The 20,578-nt window shown below is 40.8% G+C and overlaps 1 protein-coding gene across 3 annotated transcripts; it reads left to right on the forward strand.

Moving 5' to 3' along the window:
- Window positions 1-2,498: 2,498 nt before the first annotated feature.
- xirp1 (xin actin binding repeat containing 1) lies at window positions 2,499-14,812 on the forward strand. 3 transcript variants are annotated; one of them, XM_034138191.1, is made up of 8 exons: window positions 2,499-2,639; window positions 2,858-2,912; window positions 3,008-3,304; window positions 4,039-4,117; window positions 7,629-7,780; window positions 7,966-8,007; window positions 9,463-13,923; window positions 14,351-14,812. In XM_034138191.1, the coding sequence occupies exons 1-8, from the start codon at window positions 2,515-2,517 to the stop codon at window positions 14,351-14,353; spliced, it is 5,214 nt and encodes a 1,737-aa protein (XP_033994082.1). In that variant the 5' UTR covers window positions 2,499-2,514; the 3' UTR covers window positions 14,354-14,812. The 3 variants fall into 3 exon arrangements, with proteins under 3 accessions (XP_033994082.1, XP_033994084.1, XP_033994083.1); XM_034138193.1 differs by lacking the exons at window positions 2,499-2,639; window positions 2,858-2,912; window positions 3,008-3,304; window positions 4,039-4,117 and adding an exon at window positions 5,658-5,800; XM_034138192.1 differs by lacking the exons at window positions 2,499-2,639; window positions 2,858-2,912; window positions 3,008-3,304; ... (1 more) ...; window positions 7,629-7,780; window positions 7,966-8,007 and adding an exon at window positions 9,247-9,340.
- Window positions 14,813-20,578: the final 5,766 nt, after the last annotated feature.

Below are 20,578 nucleotides of genomic sequence, written 5' to 3' on the forward strand. Positions count from 1 at the left end.
GATGGAGGCAGGCATGTTGCTCTGGCTCCATCTCCTGGCTGTTAAATTATATTGAGTAAATAAGTTAACTATTTTATCCACTGGAGGTCGACATGGTAAATGCTCATGAGAAGTCATGTGGTCAGATGTAGGAACACTATGAAGGTTTCTCATTTCTCTAATTCCCCTCCTCGACTCCCCTCCTCGACTCCTATCCTTGTGTCTTAGTCCCGCCCACAGGAGATGCGAGCGAAGGAGTCGAGGAGGGGAACCGAGGAGAGAGGAGTGGAAGTAGCAGGCGGTTAGAGAAATGAGGAATCCTCTCCTCTGAGCAGTCATTTTAAAGAGACGTCCATTAATGATGACAGGAGGCACAGCAGCACTCTGTCTGATGGACAGACAGGGCCGGTTTTTGCCCTAGGCGGTCGCCTAGGGCGCCAGATCTGGGGGGGCGCTGCGCTGGTAGCTCTGGGAGGGAAAAAAACATTTTTGACCGTTGGTGCTCATCCTAATTTTCGGCCTAGATGTAACAACATTCATAATTAAGTAAATGTAACACCCTTTTCACCCCGGTTACACTTTTAATTTGCCCTGTACGATGGGCGCTGTAAGTGATGAAAGTGGGGGATGTTGGCTTATTGCCAGCTAAAATCTCGCCTTGGGCATCAAATTGGCTAGAACCGGCCCTGTGGACAGAACTGTGTTCATGACGACACAGTTCAGTACAGGGGGGGGGGGGGGGGGGGGGAGATCAGTCTCAAACCACTATTTAAATATTTGTTTATCATAGAGTTTTCAGATTCTTTGATTTCATAGTGTTATGTTTGCATTGTAAACTGATAGACGCAGTGAATCTTAAAACAGTTAATGATTACTTCATGTTTCCTGAAAAAAGTATATAAAAAGTTCTCTCTTACTTATTGGTAAATGTCATTCATGCACCAACAGTTTTGTAGGGTTGTAAATCTCCCCCGCAACAGTGGACTTTAATAAACATGCTGCCTCAGCGTTTTCTTGTGCCCTGGATATGCCCTATATTGGCAGAAAAACAGTAGCAACTTAACACATTATCATCTGTTTAAGCACATTCAGGAGAAGCAGTGTGTGAGGTAAATGAGTGTGATTTCTTCTGTCTAATAAAGTGGCTATGATAAGCATGTGAGGGGCAGATAAAGTGCTGCTGGCATGCAATACAGTAACAGAGCGGCTAGGCATCCGAGCGCTGACATCTGCCCGAGCAGCTGTGAGAACCCACAGGTCTGCGCTCTGGTTACTCAATGCATCAGACTGTCATCACAATTCACTAGTATTTAAATACCTAACTAGAAAAAATATGTAGTTTTATGACCTGCCCTGCATAATAAAACTTGGGTCGTATTGGTGTTTCAGAGAAATGCATCAGGTGATGTTATGGTAGCAGATCCGGAAGCTTTGAATCACAAGGTGTTGAAGGACTTTGGCCACTAGATATTGCTGTGTCTTGTGAGAGATGCTCTAAACCACAAGTGACCGAGATGCACAGCTGACTTCTGCTCCTTCCCTGCAGGTACGGGGTTGAATATTCTTTTGATTTCTCACAGGAAACAGCATAACATTATTCACAATGGCAATATTGCAACTGTATTCTGCTTTTGCTTTACCATTATGTGCGAGTTAATAGAGTATACATTTGAATATAGAGTTTTCCTTAAAATGTAGAACTTGTATTTTTGGTTTTTGATCTGATGGCGTCCTCTTTCTTGGAAAGTCCATAAATATTAACAGAGAGTCATATGACTGTCAGTGTGACAATCTGTTATATAATAATGAAGTTAAGTCAGCTGTATAATTGAATGCCAGTCAAAATGTCCAAAAAGTGAATTCAAGAATTTTGGCTTTTAATAGTAATCATGTTTGTCCAGATCAAATCGATCACTAATTGATATCTTTCTTTATTTCTCATACAGATATTATTAACATGTATTACATGAATACTTGTACATTACCTACAAACAGCCTGCTATTTACTTAATTTGTATTGACTGTTTCAAAATACAGGACAGTATGCATTTTTTAATTATTGTACAAATTAAATTACTGAGCTCTGTATGATACAAAATAGACTAAAATTCAATAAAGTATATACTGTTCATCAAATATAGTAGTTGAAATTATTATTAAGCCGTAGCCTAAAAAAGTAATAGTGTACCGTCAGTAGTGCAAATGGGCTACGATCAATTAGCTGTGGTTTCAGTGCATTTCTACATTTTTAACAGGCATGAAAATGTATTGTAGGCTATTAATGCCTAAACTAATAATAATAAGATCTAAGGTATACATTTCTTTTTTTAAATGTAATGTATTTAAAGACCCACAAATAATGGACAACTTCATAACTATAGGAAAATTATTTGAAACAGTATTTGTATGTTTTTGTCCAGAGCTTTTTGGTTCATGAACATTTCCACTGTACAATAGTTAGGCACTTCATGTATTTATTTTCACACATCATCACTGTAACATCCTCTTGTTGTAGCTGCTGTAAGAGGGATTGCTATGGCGGGATTTGGCCTGAGGAGGACCCAGTCCCTGAAGAGCCTCTCTGGGGTTCAGGAGAGGTCATGGGTCATGCCAGCTCTCACCCGCTGGGACAGGAAGTCTGTCTCTCAGCTGGTGCAACAGTAAGTGTCGCACAATATACTGGTTTATAAATACTGCTTCATCTTCACACATTGGGGGCTTTCTGGTACAGTTCTCTTCTGGTAGCCACTGACTAAGGGATGAAAGTCAAGTGTCACGTGGACATTTTCATTCACTTTTACTGCTCACAACAGCTGATTCTTGGATTCAAATCAAAAGAGACACTGTAATACATTTGTCAATAAATGTGTTTAAACAGTTACCAAAGCTGTGCTGACCTGAGCAGTATTGAAAAGGAGGATCATAAACTCAAGGTAATACATATTTGTATTTACTCATTATGAGCAATAAATGTAACAACCAATAAAACATTGCCAGAAATCACATACAAATAAAATGCTGCTTTCAGGTGTCAGAAAGCTGTGTTGACGGTGGATTGAGGAGGCTGGACACTGGAGGGGAGAATTTGGCCCTTAGCGGGTCTGGAAGAAGCTCTAATCTGTCCAGGAGCTGCTCCATGGACTTCCTCCCTCAGAGGGAGCCTTCAGGTACCAGAGCTCTGTGCGCCCTGTTTGAGTCCAAGGCTGGCCTTCATAAAAGCTTCACCAGCAGCCCCCGGCTCAACACTGGCAGTAAGACAGAGAGAGACTGCCCTCTGCAGGACTGGAGAAGTCCCAACACCTCCTTAAAGGATACAACCAATCAGGTGTGTGAGTTTAGTTTAATATCAGGTTTCACTGAATTGACTGAAGTAATATATCCTTTAGATCCTAGTGTCAAAGCGTCAAATAGTGAAACATTATGGACATTTTCTTATTAGCTCTCTTTCTAAGAGTGAAATGTGTAGATGGATACCACTCTCATGTATGTACACTAAAAGCTAGAAGCCAGCACTATGTTAGCTTAGTTTAGCATTAAGACTGGATTAGTTTGTGGACTACTTTTCAAACCTGGATTTTGGCAATTTGTCCATTGTCCCCTTTTTTTAATGGACATTGAAGACATTTTGAACTCTCATGAACTGAAAACACACTGTGAAAGGGTTAAAATACAAATAAAAAACACTGACAACCACACAAACCGGACAACACCGTCAATTACAATATATCCACGCTATAAAACATATCCTCCTTTATCCTCTATTTGACTCTTAATGGCACCATTAGACGACTAGCAACCAGTGATTTAAAAAAGGGTTTTAAATCAAGGGGAGAAGCCGGGTCATTTACTTATAGACCTCTTTACAATCTCACCCTTTGAAACCAGTAGAGACATTCAAACAGGGAGACACAGTTGTATTGATATCCATATTAAACCTTTAATAAAGAAAGCGAACAAACGTTACTTCTCCAAAATATCAAACTTTTACATTAAGCTGTAATTGGTTCAGATCTTAACAGGCCCAATTCCCTAACCTCACTATATGTTGTTTATTCACAGAGAGCTGACCAGGTGGAAGGAAGGAAGGCCATGAACGGACTCCCAGAGTCTTCTGCCAGAGCATCGAGACACTCACATGGTGAGCAGCGGTGCTTCATTTCAGGTTTAGTCTGAGATCTGACAGGGCATACAGGGTCGGTGGTTCCCTCAAAGGCATGACATCACTGTTGTATTCTGGTGCCACAGTGTGTCCTCCTCACCTTACAGCACTATTGAAAACGTTTTGAAAAGTAAGACTGCCTTCTCTGATCTATGGGTGAGTAAACATTTGCGTTACTGCTGGAAAGCTGAGATATTAATCTGTGTGTCAAAAACAGTGTTTTAGCATTCCCAAATGTCAGGTATATCCAATGAATCTGGGTTAAGTTACCAGAGTAAAAATGCCAGGATCATCTCCTTGTGTTTTGAAAGTGTCACAATACAAATCCTGACAGAGTTGGGTAAACACTGACCACTATGTTCTTTGGCCCTGGGAGTTGAAGGAAAACAGCTAAATAAAGACAAGGATGCAGCAGTGTAAAGGCATAACTATGCGTTGGGCTTACGTTCTTAAGATAGAGTGAGGCTGTTGCTGATGGCTCTGACCGTGACGCAGACCTTGGCCCCCGGAGCCATGCCTATCCGTGTCAAGCAACTGATATCAGACAGCGTACGGTAGTTGACGCTTTGACCCTGAGATGAGTCTGGCGTGAATAACACACATAGTTCACTGACCCTTCTGCTTCCCTTTAAAGAAGTTCGCAACATATTGTTGAAAAATGATATATACTATTTTCTATTATTAGTCCTATTTAAATGTCAGCCATTGACTAGCAACATTAACAACATTGATTTCATTTTATATCTTGAACCAGAAAGCATGAAAATAGCACGTTTTTTCCCTGTATGACAAACTCTGAAAAAAATGGCTCGATCTAGAAGGAAAGTATTTAATAATAAACAGTTACATTTTGAATCCTTTGGTCTCAATTGAAAGCCTGATACAACAGAAATTATTGTTTAGAGCTGTAATTGCTTTGGGATCGAAAATTGTGCTATTAGATGGTTTTATTGGGGACGTTTTGGTCAATAAGGGTCTGATTGTCAGTACTTGTCTAAACTGTTTATTCTTATTATAGGAGCTTAGGTTTCAAATAAACTTCAAAAATAAAACAAAAAAACACATCTCTGCCAAAATGTATGCAAAAATAGTTAAACTATAAATGTCTTCATGGAGGGACAAAGCTTGAAAAAAAAAGACCAATGACCATTTTGACCATTAGAAGATTAGAAGGCCACTAGAATAATCTAGTAGCATATATGTGACAATACTAATATGTCTTCAGCTGTCTTATTAGTGAACAACTTTACCAAAAAGGGACTTTTACTGTGTTTTTTTATTATGCTGCTCCCAAAATGCCCTCCGACAGACATACTGCAGGTCCCACCCCGTTCCCGTTATAGTGGGTGACAATGTAGCTATGGGAATGGGAGGCGGAGGGGTGTCCCAGTCCCTCAGTGACTAACAGAGGCGATTGACTCAGCCGAGTTGCAGCAGCCGCCAGCACTCCCTCCCAAAATAGCCCAAGTCTTTCACTGGGGCAGTGGTCTCTGATAAAAATCAGCTGTCACCTAGACCACAGGACTAGAAAGAGTTTGGTCAGAGTGAAGCGAGAAGCAGAGAGGAGACCGGCTGTATCACATATAACAGGGTCCTTAAGAGTTATCCAGCACACCCAGAGATACAGGGAAGAGACAGAGAACCACGCTGGATAGTATTTGAGTGAGTATCATGAGTATTGACTTGATTGAAACTGATTGTGTTGCTAATGTGAAATATACTGTATAATAGTGACGGAGAAAGCTTTGTTCTGTCGGATGTTGTTGGTCTGGGAAAGATATGGAGTGTGGATGCTCTTTATGTTTTTTCAGTTCATTCACAAGATTAACTTTGAGTTGAATATTGTGTGTTGATGATAAGTCACTGAGAAACATTTACTTTGAACAGATTCATTAAAAGGGTAAAAGCTTAGAATTAATTACAGAGTTACCCAATTTGATTTTAAAACACCTTTGGCAGTCTGAATACTTATTGTTTATGGTTATTTCCTTATAAGTTATATCAGAGCTAAACAAGGTCACAGATTGATGTACTCTAAGTGCATTGCTGGCATCTTCATTTAGTCTTGAGCGGCTATACATTTACAGCCCTTTATCCTTAGAAATGCTTGGAATGGGAGGTCAGACAACAGGAACTTGCAGTTGTCAGCTTTCCTTCTTTCTATCATCAGTCAGGGTGAACTATAAAATGAGAAGCAGCATATCTGCCATAAAAGCAATAGGGAAATTCAATATGATTTTGTATTATCAGGTGTAACACACAGTGGTGTGATGTGCTGTGTGGGGCCCTCCTGTATGAGCCGCCTTTTGGCACTCAGATTTTCATTACAGTCTGTGAATGTGGCTACAATCGCCAACAGCTGACGGTGGTGAAGGTGGTGGAAGTGAAGAACAAATAGCAACTGCATTTCACCACCATTTGTACAGCTGCCAGCGGCCCAAAACGCCCCCTACATTGCTGTGCCGCTAATAGCTCCTCTTCATTCCTGGAGAATCAGATCAAAGAGATGTCAGGTTGGGAATCACAGAGAAAGGTGTTGGACGTCAAATAAGTCACTTTTGATTGGTAACAACTGGATGTTGTATTTTCGGCAGATATTGATGCCAGTGTATGAGTAATGATAAGTTGACCTCTCAGCTGATTGGGTTAGGACTTCAACTGGGCACGCATGGCGCTCATTCTGTCTGCTCACCCATCTATGAAAATAGTTTAAGTCCGGACTCGTGAGAGGCGCCAGCTTGCTGTTCCATCCTTTTGTCCTGTTGGGGCTTAGCGTTTGAAAAGGGGAGGTGTGTTCAAATCTGAACATTAGTCACAGCCGGATGGCCTGAGCAGCACTCTGGGCTGACCTCTGGTCATATTGTTTGCAGTGCTGTTGTTGTTGAAATACTTTCTGAATTCAACATACCTACCATATTCTTTACCGCAGAGTAAAACAACCAGGTGAAGTAACACACATCAAGCTGAGGTATTTTCCATGTTTTTCATGGGGTCAGGCAGGCACATTCCTTTGGTCAGGTGTTGATGGTTTGATGGCAGAGAGCTCACACAAACACTGTGAAAACAATCTGTCACTCCAGCTGAGCTAGCAGTTGCTGTTTTGGCAGGCAGCAGGCTGGCTGTGTGGGCCTATTTGTCATGTCACCTATGGGTTCAAAATCTTCGTAAAAGCATTTGTTTGTTACAATGTCACATTTAACTCATAAGTCCGCCAAGCTACTCAAAATCACTGGATGCTGTTTACTGTTTGCCACAAGTTAACAGTGAGTTGTAACAGTGATAAGAAAGCTCCCTCCATCACTAAAAATACACCCACACATTGTTATCATTAAACTTGTCGCTGGCACTATACACACTTCACACTTGTTCTGGAAAACATATCAACACATCTAAACAAGCAGGACAGATACTTTCCCAAGGTTATTTGACTTAACATGGTATCTTATATTTTAATTATTTGTTTGTTTAATTAAATCTGTTTATTTTGCAGATGATAAATATAGTCCATCACTGACTAAAGGGGAGACGCCAGCAAGACAAAGCAGACACAGGATATCTACTTCCTCCTCGGTGAGAGACAGATCAGCTCTCTATCTGTCAAGAGCAGCAGCTATCGACTCCACAGGAGGCTCAGCACAGCCAGTGAGTTCCTGAAATGCCTCTCATTCCTCCCCACACACAGAGGTCAAGGGCTTCAATAGAGAATAACCACAATGCTCAGCTCCAATGAAAGCACATGTGAAGCACTGCAACAACTTTTACATAAAATAAATGAACTAACTCATATATCATGCTGATCCAAATTACTTTTTTTTTCTGTTCAATAGGAAATTGTCAGTACTTCAGGAACAAGAGCTAAAAACATCAAGGTACTGTATAGTTCACTCACCTTTCTCTACTGCAGTGTGAGGGTGCTGCTAATATGTGTGCTGTGAAAATGACTCGTATTTTGCTTGAAAATAACCAAAACACAGTTATCCTTTGATCAACATTCAACAACTTAAAGGTAGGGTAGGTAAGTTTGAGAAACCGGCTCGAGATACACTTTTTGTTATATTCCATGGAATGCTCTTAACATCCCGATAGCAATGAATATATTAAGTGCTTTGACAAAAAATCCATAAAGAAATGTCATCTGTGGAAGCCGTAATACTGTAAAAAGCACGACCAGTCATTTTAGCCGGCCCGGCTAAAATAACTGGATGGCCTACCTGCCTGTCAGCCTTCCATCGGGGCACAAACTTATCTCGTGCCCTCATTGGTCATGTGCGCGTTCGTGTGTGTTGGAGGAGGGGCTCTATAAGGAAGTGGCAGATTTTCTCCGGTTGTGTATTTTCAAATTCTAGCGATCTCGAGCTGGTTTCTCCAAAATTACCTACCCCACCTTTAAGAAGCAACATAATAATATCATATAATGGCATGAGTTAGGAAAAAGCCATTCAATACAACTTAACTGCTTTTTGTTCAATAACAATTTATTTCCCCTTAAAAACAGACAATGACAAGTAATGTATTTCCGGTTTTTCTACCTTTTGTTAATACCAATAGCAGACCAACATTAGTATTTAGATTTTTTAGATTTCTTCTAAAACAAAATATTCAAAATCTCAACGTGCTACACAAATAAGTGTGAACATTCAATCTTGATAAATTACTATGGAAGAATACCGTAGTAAAATACCAACATAATAATTACCATTTTTGGACAGTAACACATTTTCTAATGTTTCCATTCTCCAACTCACTGGACTTATAAAACAATAAAACAATAAAAATAATTCCCACACACAATATGAACATTTTTAAAGCTGCTGCTCATGTTGAAAAACCCACAAGTATCTATAACCCAACTCCAAGTGTACCCTATAGCTCATAGTTTGGGTTTTGAAGACCCAATTTACTATTTTGATTCAGTTGCACTCTTCTCGCCAGTGTGTTTTTTTTTTCGGCAGCCGACGGCACATTTCTGCAAAAAAGCTCTAAAAGCCCACTTTACAGTATCTGTTTCGCACCGAACAAACAAAATGAGCAACCAGCTAGTGAATATGGTGGAGCATTTAGTGGCTAAAATAAATATTATTCAAGAATTATATTAGTCAAGGGTGCCTGTGTGATGTCCGCTTACTAACAGCTATGAAGTGTTGAAGCCTGGTGTGACAGAGGATGGTTTGCTGTGAAAAACATCAAGCGAGCAAGACAAAGGTAAAGTATGGCTTCACTTTGTTAAAATGCATGTCATTCTCATATTTGCACATATCTTAAATAATAATCTGTTTGATTACTGAAACCTGACAATTTTACTCCCATCTGTCTTTCATTTAAAGATGGCTGAACCAGCCAGGAAAATCACAGTTTCCCAATCAGCTCACGATGAAGACAACCTGCCTCTCCCACCACCTCCTCTCGTACCACCTAGACCCGTTGACTATGAAGGGCCTTCCGCCTTCAGTAATCTCCCTCCGCCTCCACCCAAAGAAAGCTTTTCCTCGATCCAACAACAACGGCAGAAGAGTGAGCTAAAGAGGCTCTTCAAACACATACACCCAGACCTAAGGGCAAGTCTTGATGAAGTAGATGACGATGAGATAATGAAGGCAGTGCAGCAAGAAAACACTCAGGCAGCGGATGCAGCTTATCAATGTGAAGTGCAGTCCATGAGGTGGATCTTTGAGAACTGGACTCTGGATAATATTGGGGATCATCCTCATGAAACCAAGAAGCTACTGGATGATGAGGAGTTAACAGGTGGAAACGTCAGGGGCACCTCCTCCATGTTTGAGCACATTGACAGCACCCAACAAATGTCTGCTAAAAGACAGACTTCTGTCAGAGGTGATGTTAGAACATCAACGTGGCTGTTTGAGTCCCAACCCTTAGATTCTCTAAATAAATTAAAAAGAGAAGAAGGTGAACTGGTTGAAGCAGTGCTAAAAGATTCAATCCAGCCAGGAGACGTGACAGGGGCACGGCTGCTTTTTGAGTCTAAACCATTGAGTACCTTGGGACGCTGCAACTCCATAGAAGACTATAGCTTCCTAAAATTGAGATCTGAGCTTCAGGAGCAAAAAGGAGATGTCCAGAAGACTGTCAAACTCTTCCAGGCAGAACCTTGCTGTGCCATCAAAGACAACAGAGGCAATATCCATGAGATTAAATCCATCTGCAGGGAGGAGATCAACAGCAGCAACATCAGCACTGCCCGCTGGCTTTTTGAAACCCAGCCATTGGACCTCATTAATAAGGGAACTGATGGGGTTAAAATAATTCGGGGTATATCTCTGGAAGAGGGGAATCGAGGAGGAGTTGATCAGAAGAGGTGGATGTTTGAAACTCAGTCATTTGACACAATACAAGAGGTCATTGGAGAAGACATGTTTGAAGGAACGGTGGATGAAAGCACAGGAGAGGCCGATGTCCTAAACAAGAGGAAGCTCTTTGAGATGCAGCCCTTGGCAGCGCTGAAAGGAGATTCTGAAGAAAAGCCTTTGGAAAAAGAAGAAATTATTGCAGGTGATGTCAAGACGTCTATGTGGCTGTTTGAAACTCAACCCATGGAGACCCTTAATGATAGCTACGAAGTTGGCCGTTTGAAGAAAGTTACTCTTTCAGCTGAAGAACAAGGTGAAGTCAAAGGCAAAAAACAGATGTTTGAGAGATGCAGTACTCAAAAGAACACCCAATCCAAGGAACAAGAGATTGAAAAGGGTGATGTGAAGGGATTCAAAAATCTTTTTGAAACAATTCCTCTGAGCAAAATTGCTCATTCTGATGAAGAAATAATTGAGGAGGAAAAATCTATTGCAGCAGGAAACGTAAAAGGTAACAACGCAATGTTTGAGACAACTCCTTTGTATGCAATAAAGGACAGCTCTGGAAACCTCCATACAGTCACAACAGTAAGCAGAGAAGAATTAATCAAAGGGAAGGTCCAAAACTATAAATGGATGTTTGAGACCAAGCCTTTAGACAAGCTTGCAGAGGGAAAAGGAAATGTAGAGGTGATAAAAGGCATCACCAGACAGGAAGATATGATGGCCGATGTCAATATGGCGAAGTGGCTTTTTGAAACCCAAACAATAGATGGGATCCATTCTAAGTTCAACCAGAGAGAGCAGGATGCATCTGTAGAAGAGGAACCTCGAAAAGGTGATGTCAAGAAATGTACTTGGTTATTTGAGACCCAACCAATGGATATTTTGTATGACAAATCTGAACAAGTAAATGCTAAAGAAGCCATTGACAAAACCAACGTCAAGTCCATTACTTGGCTTTTTGAATCACAGCCTCTAGAAAGCATTAAAGATGGCGAAGAGTACAACTTGAAACTATGCAACACCATAAAGGATTCTGTTAAATCTGAAGTTGGTGTTCAAACAGTCAAACATGTTTTTGAAACTGAACCGTTGGATAGCATTAGAAAGGATGCAAATTCTGAGCACAATGAGAGACGTGTCAGCCAGGTCAACTTTCAGTCTGGAGATGTCTCACGAGTCAAAGAACTGTTTGAATCCCAGTCCATTGATGAAATAGGATCAGTAATGGTGACATCCAATGAACAGAACCAAGATGAACACCTCGAAAAAGGTTCTGTACACAAATGTACTTGGATGTTTGAAAACTGTCCAATGAACCAGATGAATGAGGGCAATGAGGATGGAAGCATTCGGAGAGTCAGCACTGTAGAAGGTGGGGATGTACAGAACAAAAGGTTTATATTTGAAACCTCCTCATTGGACAAAATCCACAACCAACCCCTTGAACTGATGTCCGACTCTGTGGAAGAGCCTCCAAGCAATGTTGATGTGAAGTCAAGCACCATGCTGTTTGAGTCCCTGCCACTGTATGCGATCAGGGACAAAGAAGGCCAGTTTCATGAAGTAACAACTGTGAAGAAAGAGGAGGTAATGAGTGGTGATGTAAGAGGAGCAAGGTGGATGTTTGAGACAAAACCCCTTGACGCTATCAAGGCAGAGAAGGAGGTTTACGTGATCCGAGCTGTTACACAAGAAGATGTCAAGAAAGGAGATGTCAAATCCGCAAGATGGAAGTTTGAGACACAACCTTTGGACTCACTTACCAGCCGAGATGAGCTCTCTGTGAGGGTTATTGAAGACTTTGGGAGCAATAATGTGCAGCTAAATAAACAGATATTTGAATCTGAGAAGTCATGCCAGAAGTTCACACGAATGGTTAGTGTCACTGACGTCCAGCGGGGTGATGTCAGAACCTCCACCTGGCTCTTTGAGAATCAAACCATTGACAGTCTGAAAGGAGAACTTCAGGAGCAAGGTCCAGTACAAGCAGTACACAGGGAAGACAGCCAGAAAGGGGATGTTAAACGCTGCACGTGGCTGTTTGAATCACAGCCACTGGACAAGATCAAGGAGCCTGAGGATACTTCAGTGCAAGGTACTGAGGAGGAAATGCCCAAATCTGATGTTAAGTGCACAACCTGGCTCTTCGAGACAACTCCACTGGACAAAATCATTGCCAACAGTATTGCTGACACCCTGTCCTATCTTTACCAAATGACTTTTGTTCATTCAAGTGGCATCATAATAGAAGCAAATGAAAGCAGAAATGTTAACATGGCAAAATATCAGCTTGAAAGCAATAAAGGTGTGCAAATCCAGAAAGAAGAGGTTGTTGGTGGTAACATCAGGAACATCATGTCACAGCTTCTACTCAAACCAACTCTGAAGCCCCAAGTTAGTCTTCTTAGAGAAGTGGAGAAGGGTAAAGTGAATACCACCGTCGTAGAACTTCCAGTCTACCACTCATCCACAACTATCAACCTCGAGAGGGATACAAGAATACAAAACATTGTCCAGATGATCGATGAATTCCTTTCCGAAGATAAGGATTTGAAAAATGGAATCATCATGCAAGAGACTGCAGGGGGCCAAGCAGAGATGTCAGTTTATTCACTCATCTGCAATTCTGAAACCAAAACTGAGAGTCACGTTATTGAGAAGGGGGACGTTAGGTCTACGATCGGAAATCTATTAGCTACGGCCAATAGTCAGAGGACTGCAGTGTCGTGTAGGGTGGATGAAAATGAAAAGGGAAATGTCAATCTGTACAAAAGTTGCATTGAGAAAGGAGATCTGAACTATCTGAAAAGTCTTCACACTGAGGCAATAGGAGATGAAGTTGATCACTGCCATCTGTCTGAGGAGCCCCTTGAAATAGTTCAGGGGGATGTAAAGGAAGCAATGAGAAACCTCTGTCAACAAAAAGAGCAGGTGGAGCGAACCATTTCTGATGTTTTGCCAGGGGATGTAAAGAACACCAAAAAAGTGTTTTTGACGGAGTGCCCTCTTGGTGTTGAAAACTACCATCCAAAAGAAGAAATAATCCCTGGGGATATCTTATCAGCAAAGCAACAACTTGCTTTGATGCAACATGCCGTGGTGGAAAAAGAGGACATTGTGGCTGGCGACATCAAGGCAACAATGCAGTCATTAGAACGTGCAAAGAAACAGAGCATGTGTGTGGAGCGGGAAATTGTTAAACCTGGAACTATCTATGATATGAACTTGTCAGGTCCTGAAATAGAAGGAAGTCAAGCCCAAAAAGAAGTTATTCTAGCCGGAGATGTGAAAGCAGCCAAAAAGTCTCTTGAGTTTGCTAAGCAGCAAAGCCTGCATCTGGAGCGTGAAGTCATTGTCCCTGGAAAAATATACAACCTGAATGTCACAGCACAAGAGGAAAGCTCCTCTACAGTGATGCAATCTGCATGTTCGTCTACCTCCAGAAGCCAGCAAACCAAGACTTATCCAAAGGTCAGTGTTGAGAAAGATCAGGAAAGCCATGTTTCCTTTGAGGCTTGTCAACAAAGTGCAGTTATAATCAGTAAATGTGCACCAGAATCACTGCCACCTTTTGTAGGTTGTGAGCCTAATGTTCAGACAACAGAAAATGAGACAGAAGAAGTCAGAGGAGATGTGAGGGCAGCTATTAGGTCTCTGCAGAGTGCAGCAACAGAGCAGAAGCTCCTAGATAAAGAAGATATTGTAAGAGGTAATGTCCAATTGGCTCTGCAATCCCTTGAGAAGTCTAGTGTAAATGTATCCAAAGGAGACTATAAAGCTGCAATGATATACAGGAATTCAGGAAAGGCTTGTTCAGGGAGGAGCAAGACTGTTCACCAGCAGTGTGTTGTGGTGTCTGTGCCTCCATCTGACACAAAACTGTCTCCTTCAATTTCAGTAACCTGTGAAGGACAACCATCGCTAACAACACAGAATTCAACGACCCACCCTGTAGCAAATGGAAACTCTAGATCCTCCAGCTCTGTGTGTGAAGCTCCACCTCCACTCCCTCAAAAGACAAGTGAGAAACTGCAGGAGCAGAAGCCAGCTTTACCACCAAAGCCACAATGGATCAAATCTGTAGTTGTAGAAGATGAGAATATTTTAGCTGCTCCCAACGTCCCTTGCATCATTACAGACAACATAGAACGCGCAGACATCTTTCCAAAACCAAAGAAAAGCTTTCCCAAGCCTTCTCCAGATAAACTTTCGGAAAACACAACACATGGCCAAACCAGTAAAGAGGCCTTACATGAAACATCACACCAAAACTGTATTGAAGCATTCTATGACTCAAATAAAACACAAGAAAGTCTACCAACCCACTCAAAGGTTCAGGAAAATAAGAAGCAAAAGAAAATACTTACAGGAAGCAAATCAGAAGGCCTCGTCATGCGGTTGAACAGCACTGAAATGGAGATGGACAGAAATGTAATACAGAAAATCAATGCAGCTGAGGAGATACAAATGTGCATGAAGAATTATGCAGAAGAAGGTAAACATGAAATGAACATGAGCTTGCAGGCTGCTCTACATAACTTCGAAAGAAAAAAGAGCGAGACTCAAGAGAATAGAGTCCCTTTGTTGTCCAAGAGGGTAAGAGTGATAAATGATAGTGATAGTGACCATAAGCAAACCAACAATACCACAGCTCAGCAACACCAATCACATCCCAAAGATGAACGCAACACTGATGACGCACAGCAAACATCAAAGACCAAGACATGCCACGTACAGCAAAACGAAAAGCCACACAAAATTGAAGATAAAGTTGTTTTAAGAGAAAAGAAAGGAAGGGAGACAGACGACCAAAGACGACAAAGGCTTTCTGTCCACAAGGAAGAGATCATGAAGGGAAATGAGAAAGCGGCTAGTGAAATCTTTGAAAATTTGAGGAAACGCGAGGAACTCAAAGGAATCCTTTCTCAAGTGCAAGAGATGGAGGGAGAGACGTTAGATGAGACTGTCCCTGCGTGGATGGTTACACAAGGTGGAAATGCAAGGCAAAGTAAAACAGGAGAAAAGAAGGTTGAAGTAGAGACACAGGATGATGATCTAGAAAGCATCTCCTCAGTTGAGACAGCATTTGAAGATCTGGAAAAGGCAAGCAAGGAAATAATGAATCTGAAGGAAGAAACATTAGCAAAACTTCTTGACATTGAAGAGACCATTAAAAAGGCTTTGTACTCTGTTTCCAACCTGAAATCTGAGGCTGACATCGCAGGGTTGTCAGGACTATTTGATGAATCCTTAAAAACTGAGCAAAGCTTTCAACCCGCCAACAACATCAGGAAAATCAGCATTGGCTCAAGCAAGGTCAAATCAAGTCAAATCAAAGAGGCATCTGTGGGGAATATGCAAACCTATTCGGACTCAAATCCTTCCAAACAAGAAGTGCGCAGACAAGTCCACAACAGGCCACTCATCAGACAGTCCTCATCCCAGTCTTCCCCATCATTCATCTCAATTCACTCAGCTGCCAGAAAGCCTGTCGAACAACCAAAGTCACCCATGTCAACATTTAAACCAAAGGATGATTCTGAAAGTTGTCATGACGCAAATAGCGATCATGGACATGAGTTTGCTGTACCGTTAAAGAATGGTCACAGCCCGGCACAGCGCAAGGTCAGTGTGCTCGAGGTGAAAACTGTTCCAGAGCAACCCGCAGGAATAGTTGGTACAAAGACAGTCAGTGAAACATACGAAGAGACCGATGGCTTTGGCAATGTGTTTGTTTCTTCTGTGACTTCCACATTTGTCACCAAACAGTCTGAAAGCAAACCATCGGCACTGTTTGAAGTAGTGGGGATTCCAACAAAATACGAAGTCATGACATCCCCATTAATTCGAAGATCTGCTCGCCCTTTTGAAGAGAAAGTGTTGAGCACTGCCAACAATGAAGGGACTGTGTTTGTAACATTTAGCCAACCAAAATAAAAGCTCTAATTAGGACAAAAAGAGTTTCCTGAAATAAATGTTAGGAAAGCAGTTTATTCATTTGTGTATTTATTACAATTTCTGAAAAGGTTTTGTCGGTCATAAAATTGATATTATTAAATTATGGAAATGTTGACATTTAATACAAATTTGTTTTATAGATTTTATACTGTAACCACATGATAAAGTGTTAAGTTCTTGTATTAAAGCTAAGCATAGTTGATGCTGTATATTCTGTTGTGTAAATTGTCAAATAAAAACAATTTTAAAAGATGTGATTGTGAAAATGACTTGTATTCTTTATACTGGTCTCTAATTATTGTTCTTTAAAACTCAAAGTTTATTAGATATAGAAAGTCATCATATCACAAAATGTTCACTTCCTTATACATCTTAATGACGCTAGCTTTAGAAATAATTAAGTTTACTTAAAAGAAAAGTTCAAAATGTTGGGTAATACACTTTGCTTTTTGGCAGAGTTAGAAAATAAGATTCATACTGCCCTCAGATTTCGCCGCTTAACAACAAATATTTTTAAACGACAATAAATCATTACAATAGACAGAAAGGCTTTAATGAAATGTTTTACATACCTTGAACTGAATTTGTTTTATCACCATAGTTCGGGTCACCTGCCAAGGATACATGCTCTGCCTGTTTGACACCTGTCTATCCAATGGAGAAAATGGTGGCCAATAAACTTATCCTACACAACAACTGTTTCTGCTGTAAACACTGTAAGAAGAAGCTCAGGTGAGATGTTTTTCAAAGTAAAAGGACTCAAATCAAAAAGACATTCACCACAATCAATAATATAAATCACTAGAATGTAAATTCTAATGTTAATGGTAAAACACATTTTAAGAGGATTTAGAAATAACATTTTGATTATTGCAAATCTCCAATGAATTGAAATAATTCACAGCTGATTATAATGAATAACAAATCATGACAAATAAAACAATATCTAAATTAAAGTTTAGTTTTATATTAAAAATGCTTTGTTTTACTTTATTGCAGCATCCACAACTATTCTTCTCTTTATGGGGAGTGCTACTGCATTGCTCACTACCAACAGCTTTTTAAAAGATCAGGAAATTATGATGAGGGATTTGGGCATAAGCAACATAAAGACCGCTGGCTTCAGAAAAATAAAGAAATAGAAGAGACAGACAATCGGCCCACTCCCAAAATTAAAAAAAACAGTTCAAACACGTCCAATGACTCCAGAGAATCCACTGATAGTGTTAGAAGGTCTGCAAGAGACATAGGATGTAACAGCAGTGCTGATGTTAATGGCAAACTGAAAAGAAGCTGGCCACCAGAGAAGAAGAGACCTGGAGTTAATCCAGCACAGTTATCATATGTAAAAAAGAAGACATCTGACATTGGCAAAGCACTTACTTCAGAGCATCAGAAAAGTGACAACAACCAATTAAAGATCAACCATGGTGGGGAAATACATGATAAAGTAAAGGCACTGTCAAGTTCCATCATTTCAGGAGTCAAGGAACGATCTAAAACAACCGGTCATAACTCAGCTGAGAAGTTGCCTCCAGGGGAAACAAAATCCAGGAGTGATCGAACCATTGACAGCATTTCTCCGAGAGTGCTCAACTTTTCTTCACCCCACAAAGAAAAGGGTAGCACTGTGACAAACATGAAAACTGCACAGAAAAATGTGGCACTGACCTCCAAAACAAACTTCAATCCAACGTCTTCCAGACCAGATGCTTATCCAAATAAAGTTAAGAAGTCTGTACGGTTTGCTTCAAATGTTGATGTTGCTCAGTATGACCTGTCCTTGCAACTGACCACTGGAGCCAAATGTGAAGGCCATAGTATGCATCTTTCAGACCAAACAGAACAGAACAAAGTGAATGAATATGAGGATATCCAAGATGTAGGGGATAATAGTAACTTACACCATTTGTCATTTGAGTTGAGCAAAGAACAGAGCCAAAGTGAGGTGTACCTTGAAAGCCATGAATATAACAGCCATGGAATAACACAGAGTACATCAAACCAAGAGCCTGATGTTAAAGTGGAGAGCAGTCAAGAGATCCCAGAGACTGATACAACTGTTTTGAATGGAGTTGTAGACAAGGTTGAGGAACCACTTGATTATCAGAGTTTCACTGAAACTTTTAATTCAGCTCAAGAAGTTTTGAAACACAAAGAACCATCTGAGATGTGCCAAGTCAATCCAGAAAACCCATGTGATTCAGAAAGTCCAATAACTCTGCAAAGCCCAGCAGGACTCATGACTGGACAGGAGGCCAGCCTTAAGGGGAATACAGAGCAAATCCAAAAGATGGAGTCAGGCAATGACCAAGAAACTGGAAGTATTCCAAAGATGCCTGTTGCAAGAACAAATTCTCTGAAAGGTTTTTCAAAACAGACTGAAAAGACAAAAGTGAGACTGGGATCCTGGTCGAAAGGAAAGAGTCCTATGTCAAAGCTCTTCACCTCAGGTGGAAGTGACAAAACAAACAAAGTTGAACCAAAAGATGCCAAAAAAACAGATGTCAAACCTAGTGGTGGACTCTTAGGAAGACTTTTTCAGTCATCCTCTGAGAAAGCTGAGGATCCCACAAAATTAGCTGTGCGAAATGAAAGAAATGACAAAACTACTGATGATGACAAAAAGAGAGAGGAGTTAAGGGAAGTCCTTACAGAGGAAAAGCAAAAGGAGGGCGACATGTCTGAAGAACCACTTCAAGAACAAGAGCCCGGAGATTTTTTGAAGGAAAGGTCAGATTTTCCTGAGCAAAACACAACGGAGGGTAACCTAAATGAGGCTGGAAGCAAATCAATAGAGCCGTTGACTTCAACAAGTGAAACAGTAGAGGACCTAACAGCTCCAGAGCAAACTAATGACCAGGAATTACATTTACAAAGCATGTCTGTAACCTACCCTGAAACTGAGTCTAAAGATCTCCGTAATACAGTAGAATCAGTAAGCCTAGCATCGGAGGAGTCAATCAAACAGTCATTACCAGGGGAAAAAGGTGATGCTCCATTCAATGATGATTTTTTTGGGGACAGTATCAGTTCAGCACCGGTTGATGCATTGGTAATTCAGGTAAATACTGAGGAATCTGCTCAAAGATCAAATGAACTGCTAGACGAAGGCGTAAGAGACCTCTGCGATGGAGTGATCCTTGATCTCAACCAGGAACTTGCGACAGATTCCCCTAATCTTTTTGATCTTGTCAACATCACCAGTGATGCCTTTGTATCTTCTTTGAGTGACACAGCTTTGCCGGAAGTTGCTCCCACTGATACTTTCAGCCTGCTTGACAATCACCCAATACCGCCTCAGAATGACCTGATCCTTGGCCTTACAGATCAACTGATCGTCCCAGCTTCAGCACCTGTGAACCAAGAAGGGGATCAAAGTCATGTCACTACAAACAGCCAGAGAGAAGATCAGGAGGCAGACTTTGATATATTCGGTTCAAACAACGCTCTGTTCACTCAGCCACCTACTGTTAATGTGCCTCGTCAAGGAGGAGCGGATAGTTCTTCAAACCAACCGACTGCCTTTCCAGATGACATATTTGGAAGCAGTGATGTGTTGACAGTGCTGCCATCCACCCCAGCTACTTCTAACTCACTTTACGATTTGTTTGGTTCAGATTCAGCTTCTGTCGCCCCTCCTTCAGCTCCTACAGGTCTTTTTGCTGATGACATCTTGGCATCAGAACCAAAGCTGCTGGCAGTGTGTGAGCCCAGTGATGTGAATTTATTTGTGGACAGTCTCTTAGTGTCTGACAACAGCAGCACTGAGCAAACAGCAGAAAGCACTGTCACAAATAGTAACTGGATGGATGATTTGCTCGGGTAAAGCGTGAATGCGTTACATGATGTAACACACAAAGTTGGAATGTGTAATAAATTAATGTATGCACACTGTTTGATTGCATGCATATGATAACCACACAAAACAGCTTATGTTGGGTTTGTTTACAATTTAATTTAGAAATTGTTATCAAAGTAGATATGCAACATACATGTAATGTTAATACAGTATGTGTCTTTACACTACAGCTGGCAATTCAATATATGTTATGACATGGATATGATTTTTTTTTTTCAAAGTTAACTTTCAAGGAAACAAAGGATGTACATTTTGCTGAATAAATATATTTCAAAATGATTTCAAATGAATGAATAGTTTATAAAA

This window comes from Trematomus bernacchii, unplaced genomic scaffold (assembly GCF_902827165.1).
Source record: "Trematomus bernacchii unplaced genomic scaffold, fTreBer1.1, whole genome shotgun sequence".
Lineage (NCBI taxonomy): Eukaryota > Metazoa > Chordata > Actinopteri > Perciformes > Nototheniidae > Trematomus > Trematomus bernacchii.

Bases quoted from the DNA above. Each gene is read 5' to 3' on its own strand.
- xirp1 (XM_034138191.1), top strand. From the start codon at position 2,515: ATGGCGGGATTTGGCCTGAGGAGGACCCAGTCCCTGAAGAGCCTCTCT. The intron at 2,913-3,007 runs GTAATACATATT...TGCTGCTTTCAG, and splicing joins AGGAGGATCATAAACTCAAG to GTGTCAGAAAGCTGTGTTGA. The intron at 3,305-4,038 runs GTGTGTGAGTTT...GTTTATTCACAG, and splicing joins TAAAGGATACAACCAATCAG to AGAGCTGACCAGGTGGAAGG.